Raw genomic sequence first — 27,350 nt, 5'->3', positions numbered from 1 at the left:
GCTGCATCTTGAATATTTTCAATGATTTAGCATCAACTACTTCCTGTGGTAATGAATTCCACAGGCTCACCACTCTTTGGGTGAAGAAATGTCTCTTCATCTCTGTCCGAAATGGTTTACCCTGAATCCTCAGGCTGTCACCCCTGGTTCTGAACACACCCATCATTGGTAACATCTTCCCTGCATCTACCCTGTCTTGTCCCGTTAGAATTTTATAAGTCTCTATGAGATCCACCCTCATTCTTCTGAACTGCTGCGAGAACAATCCCAACCTAGCCAATCTCTCCTCATATGACAGTCCTGCCATCCCTGAAATTAGTCTGGTAAGCCTTCGCTGCACTCCTTTGAGAGCAAGAACATCCTTCCTCAGAGAAGGAGACCAAAACTGCACGCAATACTCCAAGTGTGGCCTCAGCAAGGCCCTGTATAATTGCAGCAACACATCCCTGCTTCTATACTCGAAACCTCTCGCAATGAAGGCCAACATACCATTAGCCTTCTTTACCGCCTGCGGCACCTACATGCTTACCTTCAGCGACTGGTGCACAAGAACACCTAGATCCCTCTGCACACTTCCCTCTCCCAATTTACAACCATTCAGGTAGTAATCTGCCTTCCTGTTTTTGCTTCCAAAGTGAATAACCTCACACTTATACAAATTATACAGCATCAACCATTGATTTGCCCACTCATCCAACCTGTCCAGATCATGCTGTAGGATCCCTGTATACTCGTCACAATTCACTTTCCCACCTAACTTGATCATCTGCAAACTTTGAGATGTTACATTTTATTCCCTCATCCAAATCATTAATATATCTTTTGAATATATGGGGTCCCAACACAGATCCCTGTGGCACCCCACTAATTACTGCCTGCCAATTTGAAAAGGACCTGTTAATTCCTACTCTTTGTTTCCTCTCTGCCAACCAGTTTTCTATCCACCTCAATACATTCCCCCCAATCCCATGCGCTTTAATTTTGCACAATACTTTCTTATGCAGGACTTTGTCAAACACCTTTTGAAAGTCCAAATATACCACATCCCTTGTCAACTGTATTGGGCATTGGTGAGGCCACACCTGGAGCATTGTGTGCAGTTTTTGTGTCCTTATGTGAGGAGGGATATTCTTGCTACGGAGGTTTACCAGGCTGATTCCTGGGATGGCGCGACTGAATTACGAAGAGAGACTAAATCGGTTAGGATTATATTCAGTGGCGTTTAGAAGGGTGAGAGGGGATCTCGTAGAAATTTATAAAATTCTAACAGGATTAGACCGGGTAGATTCAGAGAAAATGTTCCCGATGGTGGGTGAGTCCAGAACTAGGTGTCATAGTTTGACGATAAAAGGTAAACCTTTTAGGACTAAGGCGACGAGAAATTTCTTCACCCAGAGAGCAGTGAATCTGTGGAATTCACTACCACAAAAAGTAATTGAGGTGAAAACGTGTAATTTCAAGAAGGAATTAGATATAGCTCTTGGGGCTGAAGGGATACAGGAGTAGGCAGGGTCAGGGTAGTGAACTTGATCAGCCATGATCATAATGAATGGCGGAGTAGGCCCAAAGGACCTCCTCCTGCTTCTGTTTGCTATGTATGTTTCTTTGTATATTTCTGAGAACTGTGATGAGGCTGGAGTTGCAATTTTTTAAAGAAACATTATACGAAAGCTTTCTCGGGAACAAGAGCATACATTTTCACAATTTCTCAGACATCATTTATCTACTCAACCCACATGACAAGAACAGATTATTTGGTCATTTTTCTCACAGCCTAGGACTTTGCCGAGTAAAGATTGCGGTGTTCCTCTACATCGCTTCAAAGACTATATTTCAAAAGTACCCCAGTGGCTGTGAAGCACTTCGGGATGTTCTGAGGCTTTGAAAGATGCTAAATAAATGTTATTTTGTGGATGAACCAGGTGGGCATTGAAGAAAAATGCCACATTTGCAGCATATAGATCAAGGAGGACTTTCTGGCATGATGTGCAAGCTGTTGCTCATGTTACCATGGACCTTGTGTTTTCCACTCATCCATCCCTCCCCTTGCTGATTTTCTGCTTTCAGGCACCCAACAGCCACGTGCCCAGGAGAAAGAGTGAGAGGTTCAGCACAGGATGAGTTGCAGCATATGTGAGCTACTGCTAGGTCTGGGGAAAGGATAGTCTGTGTTCCAGCTCTGCTACAGGGGACTCCAGTGAGGACCTCGATGAGGTGCTAAGCAGGAGTACACCAATGTGGATGTAGACCGAGATGCTGGATGCATCAACTGGCCTAGTCTCCTGTCATTAGGAGTGTGGGTAGTCTGACTCCAGCTTGACAGCGGGCATCACGTAGAACTTTCCCCTCTTAGGGGAAAAGGAACTTCAGTTAGGTACATAGATTGAAGAATCTTGGAGGTGGAGAGACGATTTGGAAGTGGTATTCATGGTCTGGACAGAGTGATCAAGGAGAACCTACTCCCATTGGTGAAAGAATAGAGAACTAGAGGACACTGGTTTAAGATGAATGGCAAAAGAAGCAGCATTAACATGAGGAAAAACTCTATGTAGCAAATCATTGGGAACTGGAATGTACTAGAATCATAGAATGCCTCCAGTGCATGCCTCTCTACCTGAGAGTATTGTGGAGGCATATTCAGTCATAGCTTTCAAAGGAAATTTAGATCATTATCCGAAGAGGAAATAAATTGCAGGTGACATGGATAAGACAGAGAAGTGGCACCAGGGAATGTAGTAGTGGTGTTTTAATTGGACTAGTAATTCAGAGACCCAGCATTATCCCCAGTCCTGGGTTCGAATCCCACCATGGCGATGGTGGAATTTGAATTTAATAAAAATCTAGATTAAAAGTCTAATGATGACCATGAAACCATTATTGATTGTCATAAAAACCCATCTGGTTAGCCTAAATTACCTTTCTTTCAGGTTTGATGTTTGGACTTTTAAACAGAACTCGCACAAGTACTTCTTTCAGCTACATTATTTTTTTTTTGGTGAGAAACAAACCAATTTGTTGAGTGGACCTACATAGTCCAAATTTCTCCTGGGTGAACTAATGTCACAATGTCGCCAGCTAGGAGCTTCTACCAGATGTATGATATCCCCATGTGAGTGCCCATTCAGAATGGGTGTTGTGTACTCAACTGGGAGAACTTCCAGCTTCCATATTGCTGGCTCAAGTGACACTCTGGAACTGAATTTCATGGCCAGTCTCATTTGTCTCAACTAATTATAGACAAGATTACCTTCAATTCCATATGCCCCTATTGTTATTGAGCTCTTTTGCAGAACCTTGTCATGTGCTTTTTGGAAGTTGACAAAAGCAACATTCGTAGACACTCCGCTTTCCATCATGCTATTTGCCCTCCAAAAAATTAATATGACTGTCAGGCTTTAACCTATACTTACTGATACTTATAAGTGCTCAGTTGCTTTGTCTCCAATGATTCCAGAACATTCCCTGCAATAGAAGTTAAACTGGCAGGTTTGTCGTTACTTGGATTGTCTCCATTTCTTAAATAAAATGATTGAAAATTGCAAATGCAATTCTCAAGCCCTGAATCTAGAAAAGTTTTGGAAATTATGAGTAATGCATCTGACACCGACTGGTATATCTGGGGTCATTAGAGATCATCAGCAGTAAATATTCCTTTCAGTTGCTAACCTGAAGAGGTAATAAAGAAAAGCAGTGCTAGCCAGACATTTAAAAATATATATATTTTATGGGATGTGTGCAGCACTAACAAGTCTGATATTTTTCCTAATTGCCCATGTACGTAGGTGTCTTGCTATTTCAGCAGGACTTGAGAAACTGTTGCCTGTATAGCCTAAAATATATGTAGACGTCATTGATTCAGATATTATTTGGAAAATCCATGCAAGGACCTGGGTCTGGACTTGAGGTTTGACACCATATATATGTTAGACAAAATGTCAAGATACCTAATTCTCTCTGGTATGGAGTGGCTGACAAAATGCAGGCAAAGGAAGGAAATTCCTGATTAGGAAATTCATTCTCCTGTGCCTTTCAACTTTGATATCAGCGGCCATATCTAGCATGCCTGATGGTTTTCTCCCAAGCAAACACTCCTGGAAACTGTCAAGAACGGCGAAGATCCATAACATGCCGGACCTGACCGATCTTTCAGCCCTTTCACCGGGCTCCAGTCAGACGTATGGCATTAGATTGTGGATTTCTCAGGCTAGGTCTTCTAATTTTATATCTAAAATTGATCATTTGAACTTTTGCCAGAATCTGTTGTGCACATAAAATTAAAATGTACATACTAGCAGAATTAGAGCCGCCATTTTGCCCATTGTCTTCAATCCTCCATGAATACTTCCCCTTTACTTGATGACCTATTTTGGGAAAGAATAATAACCATAAATGCAACCATAAAGTTTTGTATTTTATGCAAGAAAATTAACCGTTTGATATTAATATTGCCACTGTCACTGAAGTTTAACTTCTCAATTTAGAATAGAGGAGCAATAAAGTATTGTTATTTGCATAGCTCATTTGGTTGTCCTTACTGTGAAAATTGAACAGAGCTTACTTGCAGATTTAGAGTCATCATTGTTTTCATTGCTCGGTGTATCATGCCCTTTTACTTCTTTGCCTGTTTTGGGGAAGGAGATAGATTAAATTTACTACTTTCCAAAATTTGAGGAAAGCTTTGGAAGAGATTCTCAACCTTCTATCTTTGTCACAGATTTTTAGAAACAAAAATTCTGAACACATTTGCACAATATTGTAATAGTGCAACACAGTTGCAAAACAGAAGTGTTTAACCAGAAAGCATGTATGTCACGCAATGCAAGTTTGATAATCTGTAATCAAGGAAGCATCTCAGTTTTTAACATAACCTATGCCGTAAAAATCCATTAAAATTAATAGAAAATAAAGAACAGGTCTCAGAGGGGACTGTTTTTAATTCTCAGAAATTGCAATGAAAGGCCAAGAAGGATTCTGGCCCTAAAAATGTGGTTGCGATGTTGAGAGACCTTCCAACAAGAGTGATTTTTGAGGATTCTTGCATTTGAGAGTTGGTTTAATTGTGCAGTAATTCATTCAAATGAAGAGTTTGATCCAAAGGATATAAAAGATTGAGGAGATTTGGGCGTATTTTAATTATGCACCTCTCACTTGAGCCTAAAGTTCCACAGTCATTTAAGCTAGGTAGTTTTTGTGTCAATATTACAGGTAGTGGGTGCAAACATCAAGGGAACCTACTCATTGGCTATTTATAAAAAAAAGGATATTTATCCTTTTCTGAACATCTCCTATCAGTAATAATTAATTTAAGATTTATACGATTCTCTTCATGCAAGAATGGGCCTCGATGTATGTCTCATGTGAATAGGTACCAGCAAGAGAATGGATGGATTTGTTGGGGAAAGGGAAACCGAGGCCTGTCTTGGTTTGTTTGAAGAGATGGATAGAATTAAATACAATGTTTTTTGGAAAGTTTTAACGGACAGAGCATAATAGCTGAAGATAAACACTCAATGGTAGATACAGTCTGAAGAAGATGAAATGTCCCATCTCAGAAAAGCAATTCTACTAAAGATGTTAAATGAAACTGAGTCTTGGTCTATGTACAATTAATTTAAAATTTCCCAAGTTTTAAGGGGATGAGAACCATCTTTCACCTTGACTCTACTGGCGGAGGGCAGTACGGTGGCGCAGTGGTTAGCACTGCTGCCTCACGGCACCAAGGTCCCAAGTTTGATCCTGGCTCTGGGTCACTGTCCGTGTGGAGCTTGCACATTCTCATCGTGTTTGCGTGGGTTTAGCCCCCACAACCCAAAGATATGCAGAGTAGGTGGATTGGCCACACTAAATTGCCTCTTAATTGGAAAAAAAATCTGAATTGGGTACTCTAAATTTATATAAAAAAAGAAAAAAAAAGACTCTACTGGTGTAAAAAAATGCTGCAGGAGATGTCTTGTTAACATGCAGCTATGACACATTTTGGCTCAATAGGTGAATAGAAAGTAGACCAACATTAGATGTGATGAAAGGGGCTGGTTTAGCTCACTGAGCTAAATCTCTGGCTTTTAAAGCAGACCAAGCAGGCCGGCAGCACAGTTCGATTCCCGTACCAGCCTCCCCGGACAGGCGCCGGAATGTGGCGACTAAAGGCTTTTCACAGTAACTTCATTGAAGCCTACTCGTGACAATAAGCTATTTTCATTTTTTCAAGAAGGCTGTGTGAGCTGCTGACGCAATTGAAGATTAGAATAGTCTAGGGACGTTCTCTGGGGCACGGAATCAAGTGGAACGCCACAAGGATTGGTGGACAGGACTTTGTGCACAAGGAGTCACAGTCTGCAGAGCTCTACATTAGTTGAACTTTCCAAAAATGAAAGCTGGTTAAGAGGAAGCGATCATGGTGCTGATGGAAGTATTGCTATGAGTTTTTGCATTTGGCAATGTTTTGGAATTGGACGGTAGTAGTTTTGGCAGTGGACTTGAAGCAAGACTAAAGACTCAATTGAATTCTGGACAAAAACCATAAAATTAGAACAAAATGGAGAGCAAAGAGCAGGGAAGAAGTCAGCAGGAAGCATATAGGTGTCATTGCCAAAGTCAGATAAGATGGTTTCAGTCATGAAGACATTTTGACTAAATGGAAATGATTGCCTTGCAGATGAACATAGTACAGCAACAGCATTAGTGAATTGTGGTGCTGCAGGGGTAGTGTTTGGTCTCACCAAGACAGATGACTTGCTGTGAGAATAAAAGAAAAGTTTTGTTATTAGAATACTGCTCCAGTACTCTTTAACCACAAGATACACAATAGGTTTGATGATTTGCTTTCCAGTCTCCCCTACCATCCTATATTAGTTATAGTAACATTAGAACCCACTGTAGCGAGCTCAGATCCTGCTGCAGCAGTGTAATGTGGTAAATTCCCAGTGATTTTCAAAAACGGAAATGGTGAACGAAAGTGGTTACATACATAAGCACCACAGGCATTATTTATATTGGCTTTGAGAGAGGCAACAGCTATCATTTCCCAATTTGTGTTCTGTTCACATAGTAGCTTTTAAGTATGAAAAGCCTTCCATTTTTAGATAGTTTTAATAAACACAATATTTCTTCCCACAAAGTACCTTAAAATCAGCATTAAAAAACGCAAATAATTCACATGCATTCTAAAATGTATATTTTTAAATCAAATATTTCAGAACATACAAAACACACCGGGAACTTGTGATTTATGAAGGAAACATTCCTTTCCTGACAGTTTAAGAAGGAAAGAAAAAGTGTTCTAATGGTGGCCAATTGGAGACTTAAGCCACCAAATATTAACCACCAGTGTACACACTGTAGATGTTGTATAAATCAGGATGTTGTTGACCACTATTTACAAAATAAACCTGTTGACCTAAGTTGCTGAAAAAATATTTTAATACTTCATATTTTTCCATACTACAGACATTTGTGGGTAGTGGAGTTATGTAAAAAATAAACTTGCTTTGTTAATCTGATTTGTTGAAATTAGATCAGTTACTCTACTTCATTAATGTAGCCTACGTTTACTGTGACACATCAACCCTCCCACATTTGGTCAAGATAAATTATGACCCTTTTTCCTTGCCAAATTTCTTCCTTCTAAATGTATTAGCTGTTTTCTAGCATATAGTTGTGAGAGCACTGGAATCACTGTCAGTTTCTCGCTCAAGTGGCTATTATCAATGTGTGAGCCTTGAGAGTAAATAACAGCATAAGGAATCTTTAATGCAGCAGGCGTACCAAAGTGCTTCACTGTGTGTGTCACTGAGTTGGGGTAGGATGAGGAACAAGGAAGGTTGATGATGTGTCAGATTTTAGAAAGATTGTTGTAGATGCAGTTCAATGGATGAGTCTAAGAATGCATTTCCAGAACGTATGGTAAAGTTAACTGCAGGTTCTGTTAAAGGTGGTTCAGAGGAGAGGGAAACACTTGGGAAGATGCAGTTGGCAGAGTGAAGTATGTGTACAAAGACGAACTTGAAAGGGGAATGCAGAAATTTGGTAAAGAGAGGCTATAGAAAAGCGTATGTATGACTGGATTTTAGAATTATCACAGAGGGGCGACATGAGTAAGACTTGATCTAAGGTGGAAGTGAGTAGTAGAGCTGTACACAAGCTGATGGATATTAGGATGCAAGTGAGAATCCCATTCGAAAAGGTAGGCCCAAGGGTGACAAAGGCACTGTGTGTTTCAGTAGTGGTGGTGATGATGAGTTCACAGGAAAGATGATTTTAGTGATGGCTAGGATTCACATTGTTAGGTTCAATCAGAGGGAGCAGCAGGAAAGGGAATGAATTTAAGGGTCAAAGAGTTAAGTTTCTAGCCGGAATCAAACTGGGTGGCTTCATTTTTTCTGGTGTTAAACCTCATCAAGATCTGGCTTGTCCAAGGTTTAATGACAAGAATACAGATGGTGACAGCACAAGAACAACCCTGGGAATATAAAGCTGAGCGTAGTTTTTTATACAGGGGAATATTTTTCCCCGCTCCCTTAAGATAGATTCATAGAACCATAAAGGTTTGCAGCAGAAAAAAAAGCCACTCAGTCTGTTGTACCTGTACCAACTCCATGCCAGAGCAATCCAAAACCAATCTCACTGCTCCAGTCAACTCTTAGTTCCCTATCTTTGCTTCAAATAATTATCCAGTTTTCTCCTAAAAGATACAATGGTTTCTGCCTCATCTATATTTTTCCAGGAAGACTTGGATTAAACAAAACTGTGTATCTCTTAATGTTTGGCAACTGTATCTTAAATTATGGATTCAAAGAGTTTCCCCACAACGAGGCTAGACTAACTGGTGTTCCAGAAGGAATGCCCGAACAACTGTTTTGAATGTGCCCTAAAAATGGGTTCACTACTGAGACTGAATATTAACGTATTAAAAGGCGTTAAACTAGGAGGGTGTATACATTCAAAACATTTCTTGCCTTTAATGGAAAATAAACCATTAAAAGCGGGAGCAAACATTTGCTGCCTTGCCTGGGCTATCCGTGACTCCTATTTTGCAAAGACCTGAAAAGCTGCGTTCTAAATGACTGACCTGGCATTTATAAGTGCCAATACTTCATTGATTTGGAGTTCATCAAGTATACCAATAGAGTTATATGATTGACACCCAGAAGGGTTGAACTTTTCCAACAGATTTAAATGATGTTACAATAGCTACTCACATCTCATGGCTCAATTTATATATTTCGGGAAACTTGAAAAAATAAACCTAAAAGAAATCTGCTACTCTTTTCTGACTTGCAACAAGGTCAGAGCCATGTAACTTTGCTTGGGAGTCCTGCTAACCGTTGCAAATGCTGAGGAATGCTGCTTTGATTCTTCAATGTGGACTTCAATGGCAAACATAAGCAGGCCATTTTTATTAATGTTTGTAAATCCAGTTCTGAAAGGTAAAACTAAAACTGATCATTAGTCCTCCACCCGTTTCTAATTAAATCTACTTTCTTATTCGACTGGTTATGCAGGAATATCATTTTGTGCTGTATGAGAATAACAACCATTTGTTTTGCCAAGTTGCATCAAAGGCATTCTGCGAGATTCCCCGTTGGCGGGATGCGCCACTTCGCCGGCAGCGCACCCACACCCGTGGGTTTTCTGACGGCCTGGGGGTGGCCACAATAGGAAACCTCATTGGCCGGCTGCAGGAACGGAGAATCCACTGCCGGCGGTGGCAGGCAGCGGCGGAAAATGGGGCTGGCGGGATGGAGAATCCTGCCTATAATCTTTGGATTTTAGTTTCCAAAACATGTGATTGGAATAATAATATTTACTAGTGTCACAAGTAGGCTTACATTTGCATTGCAATGAAGTTGCTGTGAAAATATTAGAATTATTGACATAGGTAAAGCGCAATGATTGTAGCTCTCCAAAAACTGTCTAAAATGCAAGCAGCCAATAACAAGGAGATGCCATCACATATAATTTTAATTCGTATGGTTTGCTTAAGTTTAAAACTGGTTCAAAGGTTAACACTGCCCTGTGTAAAAGGAACGTGTAAGGCTTACTTGAAGATTTTGAGTTGCTGTCTTCATTGCTCAACGAATAAGGCAAGTTTACTTCATTACCTATTTTAGGAAAATTAAAATGAATTAGTGTTCACTTTATTCCTTGTTAGAGTACAGTAACAAGTTTGTTGAGGAAAGCTTTGGAAATAAACATTAAAAATTATTTGAGTTTCAATTTTTTCAGTTTAACGTTGTGAGTATGATCTTATCCACTCTAGTAGAATTATTTGGTTAGTTTAAAGTTTGATTGCAACTGAGTTCGTCGGTAGATTCTTGTTGAATTTGAATTTCAAGCAGAAAGAAGCTTTTAGCAATATTAATATGTTGGTTTGTAGCCTATCCAACAAACATAACAATCCCAGAACATGATGCAAAATGCTGCAGTAAATTTCAACTACAGATACTTTGCATCTCCTGTTCTAAGTAATGCATGAAGCAAAAACAGACAACAGTTTTCTTCCTCCATGTTACACACCACTGGAAGGAGTATTGAGGTAGTAAGGGGAAAATATGAACTTGTCCATTTTGGCAGGAAAAGCAGTATACAATTTAAATGGAGAGAGATTGCATAACTCTGGTACAGAAGGATTGAGTGTTCTGGTATATGAATCACAAAGAAGTTGATACGCAAGTGGTTAGGAAGGTCAATGGGATATTTCCAATTTTTGCAAGAGGAATAAAATATCAAATTGGGAAAAATTAACCGCAGCTATACGGGGGGCTTGATGAGACCACATCCGGGTACCTATGTACAGTTTTGGTCTCCTTAATTGAAAAAGGATATAATTGCTGTAGAAGCAGTTCAGAGAAAGTTCACTCGACTCATTCCTGGATGAGGTGCTTATTTTATGAAATAGGATGAAAGGTTGGGCCTATGCCCATTGAAGTTTAGAAGAATGAGTGGCAATCTTATTGAAACATATTAAAGATTCTGAGGGGCCTTAATACTGAGAGGATGTTTCCTCTTGTAGGTAGGACTAGAATTGGTGGATGAAGTTTAAAAATAAGAGATCTTCCTTTTAAGGCAGAGGTGAAGAGAAAATGTTCCCCCAGAGATATCGCTGCACACATTTCTGGACACGAGGGTAGGGCTGAACTGGTTAGGAGATGACAAATGCAGTGACATATTCAGAAAACTCATGGAAAAGGTCAGGACTCCAATGGGCGAGACCAAACAAGTTGGGGGAGGAATTGGGTATGGAGATGCACTGGATCAAGGCACTGCACAAAGTCAACTCCACCTCCTCATGCACCTGGTTAAGCCTGATGCGTCTCAATGTAGTGCATAGGGCACATATTATCAAGGCATGCATGAAAGAGAATTGAAGAGAGGGGAAATAGAAAAATAAATTAGCAGGAAGGAAAAGTAAGAATTTTTAAAAAATCCATATGAACAATTTACTACCTGCGGAAGTGAGACTCCATAGTTTCAGTTGTTCCCTTTCTTGGTCTCCAAGTCATGTTATTAACAAGCCCTTATGACGTGAGAACAACCTTAAATAACTGCAGCAGGATTATCGTATGTTTGTAGCACAAATCCAGCATTTTTTTGACATTCATGGGAAGGTTGACAACATAGCCAAGGTCAACTCATGCATACCCAAATCTCTGCTGGCAGCAGCAACCGCCTAGTGCATTTAGTATATTTAACGTGTTAAGTGTCCCAGGTTGTGTCAAAGGGATATAAAACAAGTATGACAAAGCCTCATAAAGAGACGGTATGTCAGAATACCGAAAACTTGGTCAAAGAGGTGGATTTGAAGGAGCATCTTAAAGGAGGAAAGTGAGGTGGAGGGTTGTAGGGAGGGTATTCCAAAACTTAGGGCCTAGGCAGTTACAGCCAGCACTGTGGAGGGATTTAAATTTGGGATCGCCAAAGGCTAGAATTTGACAAGCGTTTTGGGCTGGAAGAGATCACTGGCATAGGGAGGGGAGCAAGGCCATGGAGATTTCAAAACCAGGATGAGAATTTCAAATTCAAGACATTGAAAGGAATCCAGTGTAACTGAGGGAGAATAGGTGGTAACGGTGAAACATGTTGTGAAATCGCACTTATTTTTCCAGCAATGGCTAATGTAACAGGCACAATGCTTTAATTAATTTTGTTACAGATTAGTTACATATCTACCTTACCATTAATTTTGAGATAAACATAGCTTAAATTCAGTTTTCCATGTCACATAAATGAGATGCAATCCCTTTCTGTGGAAAGGATAATGTAGCAATATCAGTTATAAGCACAATCTTAGCTGGAATTCAGCTTTGTTGAAAATGGTTCGTTATGAAGGTAGATCCAAATGGTGTCCTCATCAGAGACTGCCATCAATCTCTAATCCACCTAGTGAGGGCACATGGGTGTACACATAGCCCACACACAGTACGTACTCTGTTTAAAAGAAACACATCTTTGCTCTTTGTGAAACTGATGATTCTGTCAATGCTAGTTAGATAATGAATGGTTAAGTACTTTGCTCCCAATGTTCAAGTAGAGGTAATGGATGCACATTGCACCAGCAGAGTTGGGTTCCTTTTGCAACTGGAAAAATCAGCAGACACTGTACCATCAAAAATCAAATGCCCCACCCTTGAAGTTTCAAATGAAAGGACAGCTATTTTTGTGGCAGGGGCTAATGAGTGCTATTTTCTGTTCCACCTAAACATAAAGAAGAATATAGAAAAAGTCTGCACTTGACCAGTGGAACATATTGTGGTTCCCTTTTTTTGAAGCAGGGCCCATGATGCTATATCTGAATTGGACAAAATTTGGGCTTTGACAAATGAAACTAAATTGAAACTATTTAAAATAACTTTGGATTTTCACCTTTCATGTCTGTTGGAAATTGCATGCTTACTTTAAATATGGAAAGCATCAGATTGGAGCGCCAAATTAAAGTTAAAAGTAATGTCATTTTACAGCGCTAGACATTGTTAATTATAATCTTTTGATTTCCACCAATGAACTATTTGTGAATTCAAGTATGTATCTGGTGATAAATAAAAATATTGTAAGTTGTTCTGACTTGTATGATTTACTCTATTGATGTTTCTTAGCAGTTATTTCTCTTAATGGGATTACTTGCTGTTCTGAATGCCTCCACAATGTTTTTCCTAAACCATTTTTCTTTTTAAGAAAACAGGTAGCATTCTTAATAGGCTACATGTGCAAATTACCAAACAGCCAGCCGCAATGAGACCACAAAACAACATTATAATGCAATGCTCTGAAAAACACATTTTTCTATAGATATGTTGATTACGGATGAGATTTAATATCTTGTTTTTGAGTATTGAACATTGGTTTTAGCTTGTACCTGCAGTTCAAAATTCTATCTTGCAGACCAGCAATGCCATATTGAGCACACTGCTCTTTCACCTCGGGGACCAGAATTCATTAACCTCTATTAATGTAATGAAGATTTCTTCTGTTTGGCTTTCCAAGATCAATGTGAAATGAGCCTGGGCACTTTTGTGGCATGAAGTTAGCAACTTTGTTCCAATAATTCATGTGGACAGCGCAAAATTGCACACAGCTTTAGTGCGCAGTGCTCTTCTGAAGTTTATTGTTGATTAAAGTAGAAGGAGCCTTTTTCTGTATCTAGCTATGTTGTTTCCAATTGAGGTGCTGATGGTGATGCCTGAAATGGAAAAGTTCAATTTCAAGGCATCGATATTTTTCATTTTGAGGAGCACAGAATTCACTGGGGATAATGGATTTGTAATGTGACCTGATTGAAGTTTCGAAGATTATAAGGGGCATGGACAAGGTGGTTAGGGGGCAGCTGTCCCCCTTAGTTGAATGGTCAGTTACGCGGGAACATAAGTTCAAAATGAGGGGTGGGAGGTTTAGGGGAAATTTGAGGAAAATCGTTTTTACCCAAAGAGTCATGACAGTCTGGAATGCACTGCCTGGGAGGGTGATCGAGGCGTGATGCCTCACATCCTTTTAAAAAGTATCTGGATGAGTACTTGGCAGGCCATAACATTCAAGGCTAAGGGCCAAATGTTGGCAAGTGGGATTAGAACAGGGGTGGGCAAACTACGGCCCGCGGGCCGCATGCGGCCCGCCACAGGTCTTTATGCGGCCCACCAAGTCATTAAAAAAAAACTTTAAAATTTTTTTTTTTAAGGTTAATGTGGGGGGGGGGGGGGGGGGGGGGCTGTTGGGTTACTTACTGGTATAGGGTGGATACGTTGACTTGAGTAGGGTGATCATTGCTCGGCACAACATCGAGGGCCGAAGGGCCTGTTCTGTGCTGTACTGTTCTATGTTCTATACGAGGCGCCCAGAATCATAACCGGGTGAAGTAATTATTTTACTTAATATACTATGCGGCCCTTTAAAATTGTGAATTTCAAGGGCAGCACGGTGGCCTTGTGGTTAGCACAACCGCCTCACGGCACTGAGGTCCCAGGTTCGATCCCGGCTCTGGGTCACTGTCCGTGTGGAGTTTGCACATTCTCCCCGTGTCTGCGTGGGTTTCGCCCCCACAACCCAAAAATGTGCAGAGTAGGTGGATTGACCACGCTAAATTGCCCCTTAATTGGAAAAAATAATTGGCTAACCTAAATTTATATTAAAAAAAAATTGTGAATTTCTGAATGTGGCCCTTGCACAGAAAGGTTTGCCCACCCCTGGATTAGAAGGACTGATCAGGGCCTTTCATGTGTTAGTACAGACTCGATGGCCCAAAGGGCTTCTTCCGCACTGTTGTATTCTGTGAATATTACATTCTATACAGTTATCGCTGTGGATGTTTCGGGCAAATGACAAAGGAATGGATAGAAGTATAGCTGAAAAAAAGAGACATGCTGTCGTGTTGTTTTGGCTTACACACAGGACAAACGCAACAATGTCACATTTCAAAGGTAACAACAATTTATACTGTATGATTAAATGGTGCCGATTGGTTTGCAAGTTGACTCCAATTGAGGTATTGTCATGGAGAATGTACCGGAAACTAATGTTCTGTGCTTTTGTTTAGTTCCACAGCAGTGTAATGTCTGGTGATATATGTGCATATATGTATGGTTTGAAGATGTGCATATTTTAAGCATGTCTTAGCTAAATGATCCTCTTAAAGATTAAAAAAAATTATTGATTGTCAATTAAATTACATTTTGGTTCTAAAGATCAGTTTTGCAAAAGTAATGACTTGGATTTTGTGGTCGCGAAGCAAGAGTGACCGCTACTGACCTCTAAGAAAGCTTCTAAGATATGGGACGCGATTCTCCGAAATGGAGACTAAGTGTTCGCGCCATCATGAACGCCGTCGTGTTTCACAACTACGCAAAATGGGCATGGGGACAACCGATGGGGGCCAGCACTGTGCTGGAGCGGTTCACGCGTTCCAGCCTCCCGTCACGCCACCAATTGGGGCCGCACATGCGTGGGGACTTATTCCGCGCGCCGGCCCCAACGCAACATGGCGTGGGGTGGTTTCAGGGGCTGGCAGCGCAACAAAGTAGGCCTGGGAGGGAGGAGGAGGAGGAGGCCGGCCCGCCGATTGGTTGGCTCTGATCCTTTGCGCAGAGTTCCCGCCGGCAGCGACCAGGGGTGAACGGCGCTGGCGAGACTAAGCCATTTCCGCACGTCCGCTCGACCTATCTGGGCCGGAGAATTGGCGGCCCGGCTGTGGCCTGCGACCGCGCTGCACCAAATGCACCGGTGTAAATGGCGCCGATTCTCCGTACCTCAGAGAATCGTGTGTCGGAGCGGCGTGGCGCGGTTGCGGCGATTCTCCGGCCTGGCACGGGGCTCAGAGTATCCCACCCATGGTGCTCTGGTTTCCTCCCGCAAGTCCCGAAAGACATGCTGTTGGGTGAATTGGAAATTCTGAATTCTCCCTCTGTGTACCCGAACAGGCGCCAGAATGTGGCGACTCGGGGCTTTTCACAGTGTTAATGCACTACTACTTGTGACAATAAAGATTATTATTATTAAAAAAATCGATTGAAGCATTCTTTAATCGAAATTTTCAACATCAAGTTGCATCATATTATCCAGGCCGCGATTCACATTAAAGAGCTTTCATAGAAGGCCAGCAAGGAAATGAAAAGCTTGCATGATCAAATTGTTTCTAAAAAAATTTAGAGTGTAAAATAAAGATTAGGACATACGCATGGGGTAAAGGTAGAAGCTGAAATATCATGAGAAAATTTGATTATTTAAAAATACAACTTAAAAAAGTCTAGGGCAGGATGCTCCGTTCCGCCGCGCCACATTTCTGCCGTACCACGTCGGCAGGATACTCTGTTCAGCTGACCAGGCAATGGAGTTTTCCATTGTGGGACAGCCCCATGCCATCGGGTAAACCCCAGGAGCCGGCAAAATGGAGCACCCCTCCGCCGGAGCATCCCGTCGGCAGAGAATCCCACCTCTAGTATTTCACAACACTCTACATGTGAAAAAATATTTTTAAGGGCCTGATCAATTGGACAGCTGAATCACTCAGACTGCCTTAAAAAAACTCAGTTACACCTCATTGAATAAGTGATTTTGTTGATTGCCGGCTCGCGTTGGGGTGAGGATGCGGGGAGTTCATAGCACAACCTGTGGAAGAGCAGTGAAGAGCAAGTCACAACTTAAAGATTTCTGTTAATCGGTTCTTATCCTGAAGTTGCTGTCAGATTCAATGGGGTAATGATGGCAAACTCCATCAAAGATGTCTCCCATATTTTGGATCAGGAAATCTCTTTAGATTTAGTACATTTTATATGCAAATCATCGAAGCAATCAGCAATTCTTTAGTACTTTGGAGCCTGCTTTATGAACTCAGTATCTGAACAAAATAATCTGATAGCTGTTATTGCCAAGATTTCTTTCTGTTGAAAATTATACAAAAACAATAGGTTAACATTTTAAAATAGCATTTATCACATCTTCAGAATGTCCATGATTTCTCACACAGCGAAGACTTGGTTTCAGATGAACTTAAAATACTTCTGATGGAATGCATGTTGGAGGGCTTGATAACTAGTGGTGCTTATGCTTTGCTTGCAATGATATTTTTTGTTCTATTTTTCTTCTCTCAAGCGGGAGGAGTGTTGTATGCTCTTTGACTAAAAATTAGACCGTATAACTTCATAAGGTTTAACCGCACTTCAGTGATCATCTTTAAGTTGAAATTAGTTGCCAACTTTCGTATAATGCTGAAGTTCTGTCATATAATACAAGCTGCAACTATCTTAAATAAATATTTCAGTGCACTGAACTTACCTCCATAGCTTTTAATATTATAGGCTGGATAGACATATCTGATAAAGTCTGTTCCATAAACCAGGTTCAAAGGCAGCAATAGCAGAAGCGCACTCATTTCTTTTGAAACCATGTTGTATCTGGAAGGTAAAAAATAGCAACTGTTAAATGCAGTATTGGAAACTGATTCAAGGCTATTGCTTTTAAAAGGTATTTATGAAAACTTAAAATGGGTGCAGCAACAGAGTAGATTTTTCTTTAGTTCATTAGTAAAAATGACCGTTAAAATAAGCTCCTGTTTCAAGGTTGCAATGAAACTTACTTACATCTTTGACAAGAGGAAAACAGCCCAGATGGTCTGCTTTTAAATCTTTGGATGGAAAACTTGCACAAGATATGTTTTGTTCCAATATGGAATGCCCCTTTAAATATTAAATGATATTCATGATCAAAGCTGAAAAGTGTTACGCGAGTTGTTTAGTTTATAACTTGTTTATCAGTTTCTCAGATTACTTCTTGCATAACAGCATGATCTCAAGCTTGCAATCCATTGTTATCACAAATTTGATCTTTTTCATTTAAACAACACCGAATGTCACTTCTGGCAGAATAGCAATCCGATTTTCTCATTCTTTTGTATGTTAATATATTCTAAATCAAACATACCAGTGTATGTTGTCTTCAGGTCCTTGCTTCAGTAAAGATTCCCCAACAGATTGTCCTGAACTGGTAGGGAGTATGGCAGTGGTATGCTTTCAACTGATGAATACGGCTGTATTTATATGGAACAGATTCCATAGATATCTGCAAGTTCCATGACCCCGCCTTTTAAAAAGGAAGCATTAATTATGCAGTCTGTGCTTTTTAAAAAAAACATCAAAATGTTATATCAGGTTAGGGAGTTTCTTGTGGTCAAAGTTGTCTTGCCTCCTTTGGGAGTGGCCATGGGCTGTTGTAAAAAGTTTCCAATCCAAATTCAGAAATGTTCATTCTGATAAAACTTTTTAAAAGCTGAACTTAATATTTGAAACTTTTATTCGTTTGAATTCAAAAGCCGGCGAAGGTTAAAAAAAGATTTTGCTAACTGAATTGACCTGTTTTGAACGATGATGCAATGATGCTTAAACACGTCTCCATTGTACAACAGGAAGCTCTACTTAATTAATACATTTGTGTTTCTTTATTTTTCTTTTCTGAGCATAATTATGACCCAGTCAGTGTCAGTTATTGCGAATATCAGTTATGTGCCAAATTGATGATTATTTTGATTGTAATTGGAAGGGGTACTAAAATTCTCAGTTGCTATAAAATGGCAGAATTTATTCTCACTGTACAGAGAGAAGCAGCGGTCAATGTGCGTTGCTAAAGAGGCAACTTTATGCAAAAGCAGTAAAGATTGGAGATGGTGCCATAACATTGTATTCACGTTTCTCTGATGTTGCCATGCTATTTTCAGAATCCGGGAATTACTTTTTTGTAGTTTTGTTTAACCATATTCACTAATAAATAATTAGATTCTCAGTCCAAATTAAAAACTGCTTCCAAATTGTAAAACTTTGCAAAGTATTTTTTAAATGCTGGGGATTTATATATTTCATATAAGGGTAATTCTTTAGTTGTTTGACATACTCTGGATTCATATACATTCCAAAACCTGTGATCTAATGGGCGTTATTAATTCATACAACTGAAACAGAGCTTCATGTGCTGGAAAATGCATCTTGGGAATCAGGGCCCGGAGACCAGTATGATTTGCAGAATTTTGAAGTTAATGTACAGAATGTTTTGCTGTGCACCCAAAATACTAATATACCCTCCTGATGTATGAAGCCCAGCACCTGGAATGTGAATTTGTCAAATTGCCACGAGTCAAACATTCCTAATTCTAAAAAGCTTCTTGCATTGGTCCTAAGAGCTGGATTATAAAGTGAATCCCATATAGAGTCTATCTGGTTAAAGTGCAGAGTATGTTGAGTTACTATATGCAACCTGTTGCAGCATGTTTTTTTTTTACTCCCTAACAAATCAAAGACAAGTATATTAAAATGTTGAAAACCAAATGATAGATGAATTGGTTCTGTTTTGCACAAAATATAGTATTTATAAAGATTATACAGTGTATCCTATTTGGAGCTTAATTTCTGAAGTCTGATGTTCTAGTTTGTCATCTGGAGTTGTAAATAAGTACAGAAACAAATTCAGTTTAATTTGATCGTCTTAAACGTGCTCACCTGAATTACCATTAGAATCACTTCCTTATGTGCATTGTTCTACACCTTTAAAGTGACTACATATAAAGTATAGAAATTAATATTTGTTTCTATTAATACTACTTAGCTATTTTTATGGCTAAATTTAATGATATCAGATATCTATAATCCTATATTTTTCCAACTCCTTGCAATTATAACTATACAGACTTCATGACTGGACTGCCCTGAATCAAATTAGTTTTATTTGAACTGATACAACATAAGATAGACAACACTTGGTGGAGCCACGATTTTAAAATAAAACTTAAAAGCCAGTGTGGTAATTGTTTCTGACTAGCTAGATACCATTAACTGTAGTGACGGAATGGCTAATGGACTGTTACTGCCTGTCTTGTAGAATTTATAGTTTAGCTGTCAGTAGGTAATACCTGATTGAAATTTTCAATCAACAGTGATTTACCTCTGATTTAGTAGTGACTGTCACTGAACATGCCATAGAATAGTAAGAAGCCTTACAACACCAGATTAAAGTCCAACAGGTTTGTTTCAAACACTAGCTTTCGGAGCACTGCTCCCTCACCTGAGGAAGGAGCAGTGCTCCGAAAGCTAGTGTTTGAAACAAACATGTTGGAATTTAACCTGGTGTTGTAAGACTTCTTACTGTGCTCACCCCAGTCCAACGCCCCATCTCCACGTCATGGACATCATAGAATGTCATCCATACCAACTTAAGTGCCAGCAGGATTACAAATTTTATGTTGAAGTGAAGTGATGTGGGCTTTGTGTCAAAACAAACACTGTTCTGCAGATTACCGGATCTAGATCTGAGAAAACAGTGAGGTCTGATCAAGAAAATAGTATGTAGAACTCCACCATAGGCATAAGTTGAAAACTTGTATTGCAGTCTCATGGACTTTGATTTCAATCCTACTAAGGGAATGGAGAATAAATGTCAAGGCACCGTAGAAATGCAAATTTTATTGTCCCATGGACTTAAATTTTGAAAATATTTGAAGGTCATATTGCCACCCAGGTTGATAGGGTTGTGAAGAAGGCCTATGGTGTGTTGGCCTTTATTGGTAGAGGGATTGAGTTCCGGAGCCATGAGGTCATGTTGCAGCTGTACAAAACTCTGGTACGGCCGCATTTGGAGTATTGCGTACAGTTCTGGTCGCCTCATTATAGGAAGGACGTGGAAGCTTTGGAACGGGTGCAGAGGAGATTTACCAGGATGGTGCCTGGTATGGAGGGAAAATCTTATGAGGAAAGGCTGATGGACTTGAGGTTGTTTTCGTTAGAGAGAAGAAGGTTAAGAGGTGACTTAATAGAGGCATACAAAATGATCAGAGGGTTAGATAGGGTGGACAGTGAGAGCCTTCTCCCGCGGATGGAGGTGGCTAGCACGAGGGGACATAGCCTTAAATTGAGGGGTAATAGATATAGGTCAGAGTTAGGTTTTTTACGCAAAGAGTGGTGAGGCCGTGGAATGCCCTACCTGCAACAGTAGTGAACTCGCCAACATTGAGGGCATTTAAAAGTTTATTGGATAAGCATATGGATGATAATGGCATAGTGTAGGTTAGATGGCCTTTAGTTTTTGACTTCCCATGTCGGTGCAACATCGTGGGCCGAAGGGCCTGTACTGCGCTGTATCGTTCTATGTGGAAAAAAATGTAATAAATTTTGAAATATTTAAACCTACCAGTTAAATATTGGGATACCTCAATTGTAGTAGCTGGAATTTCAATCCCAGATACTTTTAGTGGTTTCTGTTGCTAGATACCTTGCACAAATGCAATGCAATATAAAATCTTAAAATATTAATTGATGACTTTTTTTTACACAGAAAGGACTTAGAAATGACTTGTAAATATTTGCTTTGTACAATCAGGTGAAGTCATACAAATTAAAGAAGACACTGATTTGGCAAGTGGTTAAATCCCAAATAAATGGCTTTGATATTTCCCTAAAGACTAAATAATATGTAATTAATTCACCTGCCCTGAAAATGGGTCAATACCTAGCATTTAGTGTTTGATTGGCCTTGTCCCCTTTTAGTTGTGAGTGGAATATAATAAGCAAAGAAAAGTATCTTGGGCACACAGGTTGTGAAGTCAATCAAGTGTTGGAAGAAGAACGGTGTGTTGGCAAACTTTGGTGAAGTTGAAAGTACGATTATTAAGAGGAGTAAAGTATTAAAAAAAAAAGTCAAGTAAGAAGAAGTGAAGTGTAATATGTTAATTATTCTGTTCTATTGCACAAAAAAAGGTTGTACATATTCAGATAAATTAACTTGCTCAAAATTGCTTTTTTGTCTGTTCACATGCTGTGAAATAAAGCAACTTAATCAATTGTATTTGATCGTATCTGGGCCGGGATTCTCCAAAGTGTTGACGCCGGCGTAAACACCGGAGTGTTTCACGCCGGCGTCAACGGACCTCTTGGCCCAGCGACTCTGCAACCCACAGGGGGCCAGCACAGTGCCGGAGTGCTTCATGCAGCTCTGGCTGCAGATACGGGCCCCAGCACTACGGCGGCGGGCCTGCGCATGCGCGGCGACCGTTGCCCCCCCCCCCCACAGGAATGCGCGCGCCAGCCAATCTGTTGCCCCGATCGCGGGCCTGGCATTGTGAAGGCCCCCCCCACGGGAGTCTGATCCCCCGCCCCTACCCACCAGGACGGCCTCCGCAGCCCTGACGCCAAGCTCCCGCCAGGTGATACCATACGGGAACCACTCCGGCGGGGCTCTGCAGAACTCGGCAGGAACTTGGCTGGTCCACTGCGGAGAATTGCCACGGGGGCCTCTTTCAGTGGCCCCTGACCGGCGCTGCGTCAACCGCGCGTGACTGGCGCCGATTCTCTGGTCAGTGGAGAATCGCGTCTCGGCGCCGGACCCGATCGCAGGCATTCACCGCCCCCGCGCCGATTGCGATTCCGGCAAAGAGGCTCGGAGAATCCTGCCCCATATGTTTTCTGAGACCAACTTCAAAGAGATTAAAACACACAGGTGAAAAACGTGAATGTCTGGTTTAGATCACAGGATGATTTTGTGAATTCCCTGTATTCTGTTATCATTCAGTTAGAAACTATATTGGCATACCATAAGACCATAAGACATAGGAGTGGAAGTAAGGCCATTCGGCCCATTGAGTCCACTCCGCCATTCAATCATGGCTGATGGGCATTTCAACTCCACCTACCAGCATTCTCCCCGTAGCCCTTAATTCCTCGCGACATCAAGAATTTATCTATCTCTGCCTTGAAGCCATTTAGCATCCCGGCCTCCACTGCACTCCGCGGCAATGAATTCCACAGGCCCACCACTCTCTGGCTGAAGAAATGTCTCCGCATTTCTGTTCTGAATTTACCCCCTCTAATTCTAAGGCTGTGCCCACGGGTCCTCGTCTCCTCGCCTAACGGAAACAGTTGCTTTGTGTCCACCCTTTCTAAGCCATGTATTATCTTGTAAGTTTCTATTAGATCTCCCCTTAACCTTCTAAACTCCAATGAATACAATCCCAGGATCCTCAGCCGTTCATCATATGTTAGACCCGCCATTCCAGGGATCACCCGTGTGAATCTCCGCTGGACACGCTCCAGTGCCAGTATGTCCTTCCTGAGATGTGGGGCCCAAAACTGGACACAGTACTCCAAATGGGGCCTAACCAGAGCCTTATAAAGGCTCAGTAGCACATCGCTGCTTTTATATTCCAACCCTCTTGAGATAAATGACAACATTGCATTCGCTTTCTTAATCACAGATTCAACCTGCATGTTTACCTTTAGGGAATCCTCGACTAGCACTCCCAGATCCCTTTGTACTTTGGCATTATGAATTTTCTCACCGTTTAGAAAGTAGTCTATGCTTGGATTCTTTTTTCCAAAGTGCTAGACCTCACATTTTCTCACGTTGAATTGCATCAGCCATTTCCTGCACCACTCTCCCAAACTGTCTAGATCCTTCTGCAGCCTCCCACTTCCTCAGCACTACCTGCCTGACCACCTAACTTCGTATCATCGGCAAACTTCGCTAGAATGCCCCCAGTCCCTTCATCCAGATCATTAATATATATGGTGAACAGCTGCGGCCCCAACACTGAACCCTGTGGGACACCGCTGGTCACCGGCTGCCATTCCGAAAAAGAACCTTTTATCCCAACTCTCTGCCTTCTGTCAGACAGCCAATCCTCAACCATGCCAGTAGCTCACCTCGAACACCATGGGCCCTCACCTTACTCAGCAGCCTCCTGTGTGGCACCTTATCAAAGGCCTTTTGGAAATCCAGATAGACCACGTCCACTGGGTTTCCCTGGTCTAACCTACTTGTCACCTCCTCAAAGAATTCTAACAGGTTCGTCAGGCACGACCTCCCCTTACTAAAACCATGTTGACTTGTTCTAATCCGACCCTGCTCTTCCAAGAATTTAGAAATCTCATCCTTAACGATCGATTCTAGAATTTTACCAACAACCGAGGTTAGGCTAATTGGTCTATAATTTTCCATCTTTTGTCTTGATCCTTTCTTGAACAAGGGGGTTACAGCAGCGATCTTCCAATCGTCCGGGACTTTCCCTGACTCCAGTGATTTTTGAAAGATCTCTGAAAGATACCCTGAAATGTAAGGTGCCTAATACAGTAGAAGTGCAGTGCCACTTTAGCCAGGAGAATAGCTAAGACAAAAGCTAAACATATAATCTTTGGCATTCAACCAAAAATACGCTTTCACTATTATGAGCAATTTATCATGACAAGTGATTTCTGTAGTGATATCATGGTTGTGTTGTAATTCACTGATTGACCACTAGGAGTCTCATTAGTCTATAAGTGAATGTTACAGTTAGGTGACCTCAGACTGACCAGGAAGCTGGGAGAGAGGTTGTTAATACTGTTATTCTTTTGTTTTGTATATATTTGACCCACAATTACTGTTAATAAATCTGTTAATAAATTGTTTATATCTTTCTCTATAAGTGTTATTGTAACATAACTCAGGCCACCTGACAAGAACATTACAAGTTTCACACCGTTTTGTAATGCACTCAAGTTCAGATAATTGCCTTTTGACGAATCTTTAAAAGTACAAATTTATGACAGTGTTGCTATCAGATAAATACTTTCTGCTTTGCACAAATGCCAATTCTGTGTAAATCTGGAATATAAAGCAAAGTCAGACTTCCTCCATTGCTGTGCTTCAAGATGCGTGCAATAACTCATGTAAACCGTGACACTTTCCCACTTTTAGATTATCTGCTCCTTCCACAGTTTTATGAACATACGAAGAATGATCAGGAATAGGGTGTTCAGCTTGTCGAGCCTGCGCTGCCACTTAATAAGATCATAGCTGATCTGAGAGTGACCTCAAATCCGCCTAGCCTGATAACCTATCACCGCCTTGCTTACGAAGAATTTGTCCACCTCTGCTGTAAAATGTATTTAAAGACTCTGCTTCCATCACCTTTTCTGAAAGAGATTTTCAAAGACTCTCAACTCTTTGAGAGTAAAAGTTTTGTCAAATCTCCGTAATGCGGGATCCCCTCATTGTTAAACAGTGACCCTCTCGTTCCAGATTCTCCCATAAGTGGGCATATCCTCTCCAAATCCACCCTGTCAAGGATCTTGAATATTTCAATTCAGTTAACTCTTACTCTTCTAAACTCCAGCAGATGAAAGTCTAACCTGTCCAACTTTCCTTATAAGACAACCCGCCCATTCCTGATATTAGTCTGGTAAACCTTCTCTGAACTGCTTCTAATGCATTTTCATCCTTCCTTAAATAAGGTGACCAATACTGTACACAGTACTCCAGATGTGGTCTCACCGGTGCGCTGTATAATTAAAGCATAATTGCCCTAATTTTGCATTCAATTCTCCTCACAAAAAATGATAACATTCTAAATTTGCATTTTTTGATTCATGCATTGTGACACCCAGATATCAGAACTCTGCAATCTCTCACCGTTTAGATAATATGCATCGCTCTTATTCTTCCTGCCAAAATGGACAATTTCATATTTTCTCTCATGATACCCCATTTGCCAGATCTTTGCCCGCTTAACCTATCTCTCCATAACTTGCGTTCCTTCCTATCTTGACAACCATCTCGTCCAGCCCTTCTTCCAAGTCATTAATATAAATTTTAGCAAGGCAAAATTTAAATTGCTAAGAGTCCTTTGATTTTGCTTTCAATATTGCCTCTTGCTCTGTTATCCTTGAATACAGTTTCTTGAATACTATAAAAAATATTCATCATAGTCTTTCCACCAGACTATTTCATACATCTGCTTCAAGTTATTATCCAGAATAAGTTCTTCTCAGAAGGTATTTGAATTTTAAATCTATTTCTGGCAACTAACATTGGGCAACAGGTGATTCTAAATGAGGGCCAGGAGTTCAATTCTTTTTTCAGATCTATCAATAGATAGCAATTACATTCCTTCTTAATCCCATGTTTGATATTCTCAGTAAAGTGCATGGTGGATGGATTTTGTTGGCAAATTAAAATGTGGAAAATGTATATTAGAGGGTGGAAAACAAAATGACAGATGATCCAGTTCTATTTGGCGCAAAATATAATATTTACAAAGATAATTATGGTTTGTGCCATTTGGAATTTCATTTTGACGACTCATGACCCACAATTGTGTATGTTAATACAAAAAGAAATTCAGTTTTCATTCACCATTTTGCAAATGTGTGTTTTACAGTTTGAATAATTATAGCACTGGAGATATAGTGGAACCTAATTAGCTATACTCACATTAACTGCACTTTCAATTATCTGTTGTAATTACCAATGGGATTCAGTTGTAGTTTTGTGTAAGCAAGCTGTTTTAATTCATGTACGGGACACTTTGAGTTCCAGGTCCCGCAGATTGTATTGTTCCCATATAGATGTCCCATGCTTGTTAATGGGTAATGCCTTTGCAACTGATATTTAGTTTTAGGTCAGATCAGCAGTGCGAGTTGTGGTTTTGGAGTCTTTGCAACAGTAAGAGCTGGTTTATTTTAATCTAGAATATTCCGTTACCATTTATATTCACTCATATTTGCAGCTTTTGATATGCGTTCAAAGGAGACATTTTCCACCGTTGGACTATAGTGTTGGGATTTGACCATTTGCATTGCATAACAAAGTTCCGTGCCCCGAAATTTCCAGTTGTAAAGCTTAGGCACTGAGTCAGAAATGTTATGGCACAGAGCTTTGAATATCAGAAATTTGGATGTGAATTGGACAGGATAATTTGTGTGCCCACATTATCATAACAGATAGCCCAGATCTATGCGGGGGAAATTCAGCTTGCAGTAAAAATGAGTGTCACTCAGACATAAAGTTGTCAACTCTGACTCAATGGTGACTCTCTAACCTTTGTGTCAGAAGGTTCTGAGTTTGAATCTTATTCTATAGGAGGTCAGCATATTGGATACCATTTACAGGAGGTTTCTCTTAAAGGGGAGGTGCAGAGCCTTTAAGTGAATCAGTACTGTACATTGCGAAAGGTAGGTAGAGCTAATGTTGTAAGCCCTGTAGCTGTGGGAACCTGCTATTCCGGTGAAGTCTAGAACACTGGTTCCATGGGAAAGCTAATGGACTTGTACTTATCGAGGAGTATATAATTTACCTTTGATGCAGCACTACATTGCAAATTTTAGAGACATTGCTAATCAGAATTGTTGCTGCCTTGAATGATCCTGAGACAGAAGCATTCAGGACCACAGGCATTTTCAAGAAAAAGGCTTTATTTGTGACTTGGCCTTATACTCTTCCCTCCTTCACCCCCTCCTCCCAACAACTCATAGTCTCCGAATTCAGGTTTCTGCACTTCTGACCTCTCGTCATCTAGTGCTAATGTCAATCTGAGCAGTTTACTAAATCATTTGAGTGTAAGATTTTGGCAAGTCTCC

The 27,350-nt window shown here is 40.5% G+C and overlaps 2 protein-coding genes across 3 annotated transcripts in view; one reads left to right on the top strand and one right to left on the bottom strand.

Annotated features, from left to right (window-relative positions):
* nt5dc1 (5'-nucleotidase domain containing 1) overlaps positions 1–27,350 on the top strand; it is a 641,953-nt gene that overhangs the window by 106,036 nt on the left and 508,567 nt on the right. The window lies entirely within an intron of this gene.
* Positions 1–27,350, bottom strand: part of LOC119966889 — a 67,121-nt gene that overhangs the window by 13,181 nt on the left and 26,590 nt on the right. Inside the window, exons 5-9 of the mRNA XM_038798850.1 lie at positions 17,562–17,596; positions 17,257–17,375; positions 10,041–10,100; positions 4,559–4,621; positions 4,290–4,361 (exon numbers count right to left, since the gene is read on the bottom strand). Of these exons, the coding sequence (XP_038654778.1) occupies positions 4,290–4,361; positions 4,559–4,621; positions 10,041–10,100; positions 17,257–17,375; positions 17,562–17,596 (349 nt within the window). The remainder of the gene's footprint in view (positions 1–4,289; positions 4,362–4,558; positions 4,622–10,040; positions 10,101–17,256; positions 17,376–17,561; positions 17,597–27,350) is intronic.

The sequence above is a fragment of the Scyliorhinus canicula genome, chromosome 6 (assembly GCF_902713615.1).
Source record: "Scyliorhinus canicula chromosome 6, sScyCan1.1, whole genome shotgun sequence".
NCBI lineage: Eukaryota > Metazoa > Chordata > Chondrichthyes > Carcharhiniformes > Scyliorhinidae > Scyliorhinus > Scyliorhinus canicula.
The sequence above is the reverse complement of the archived record's forward strand: the minus strand, read 5'-3'. Positions and strand labels throughout refer to the sequence as shown.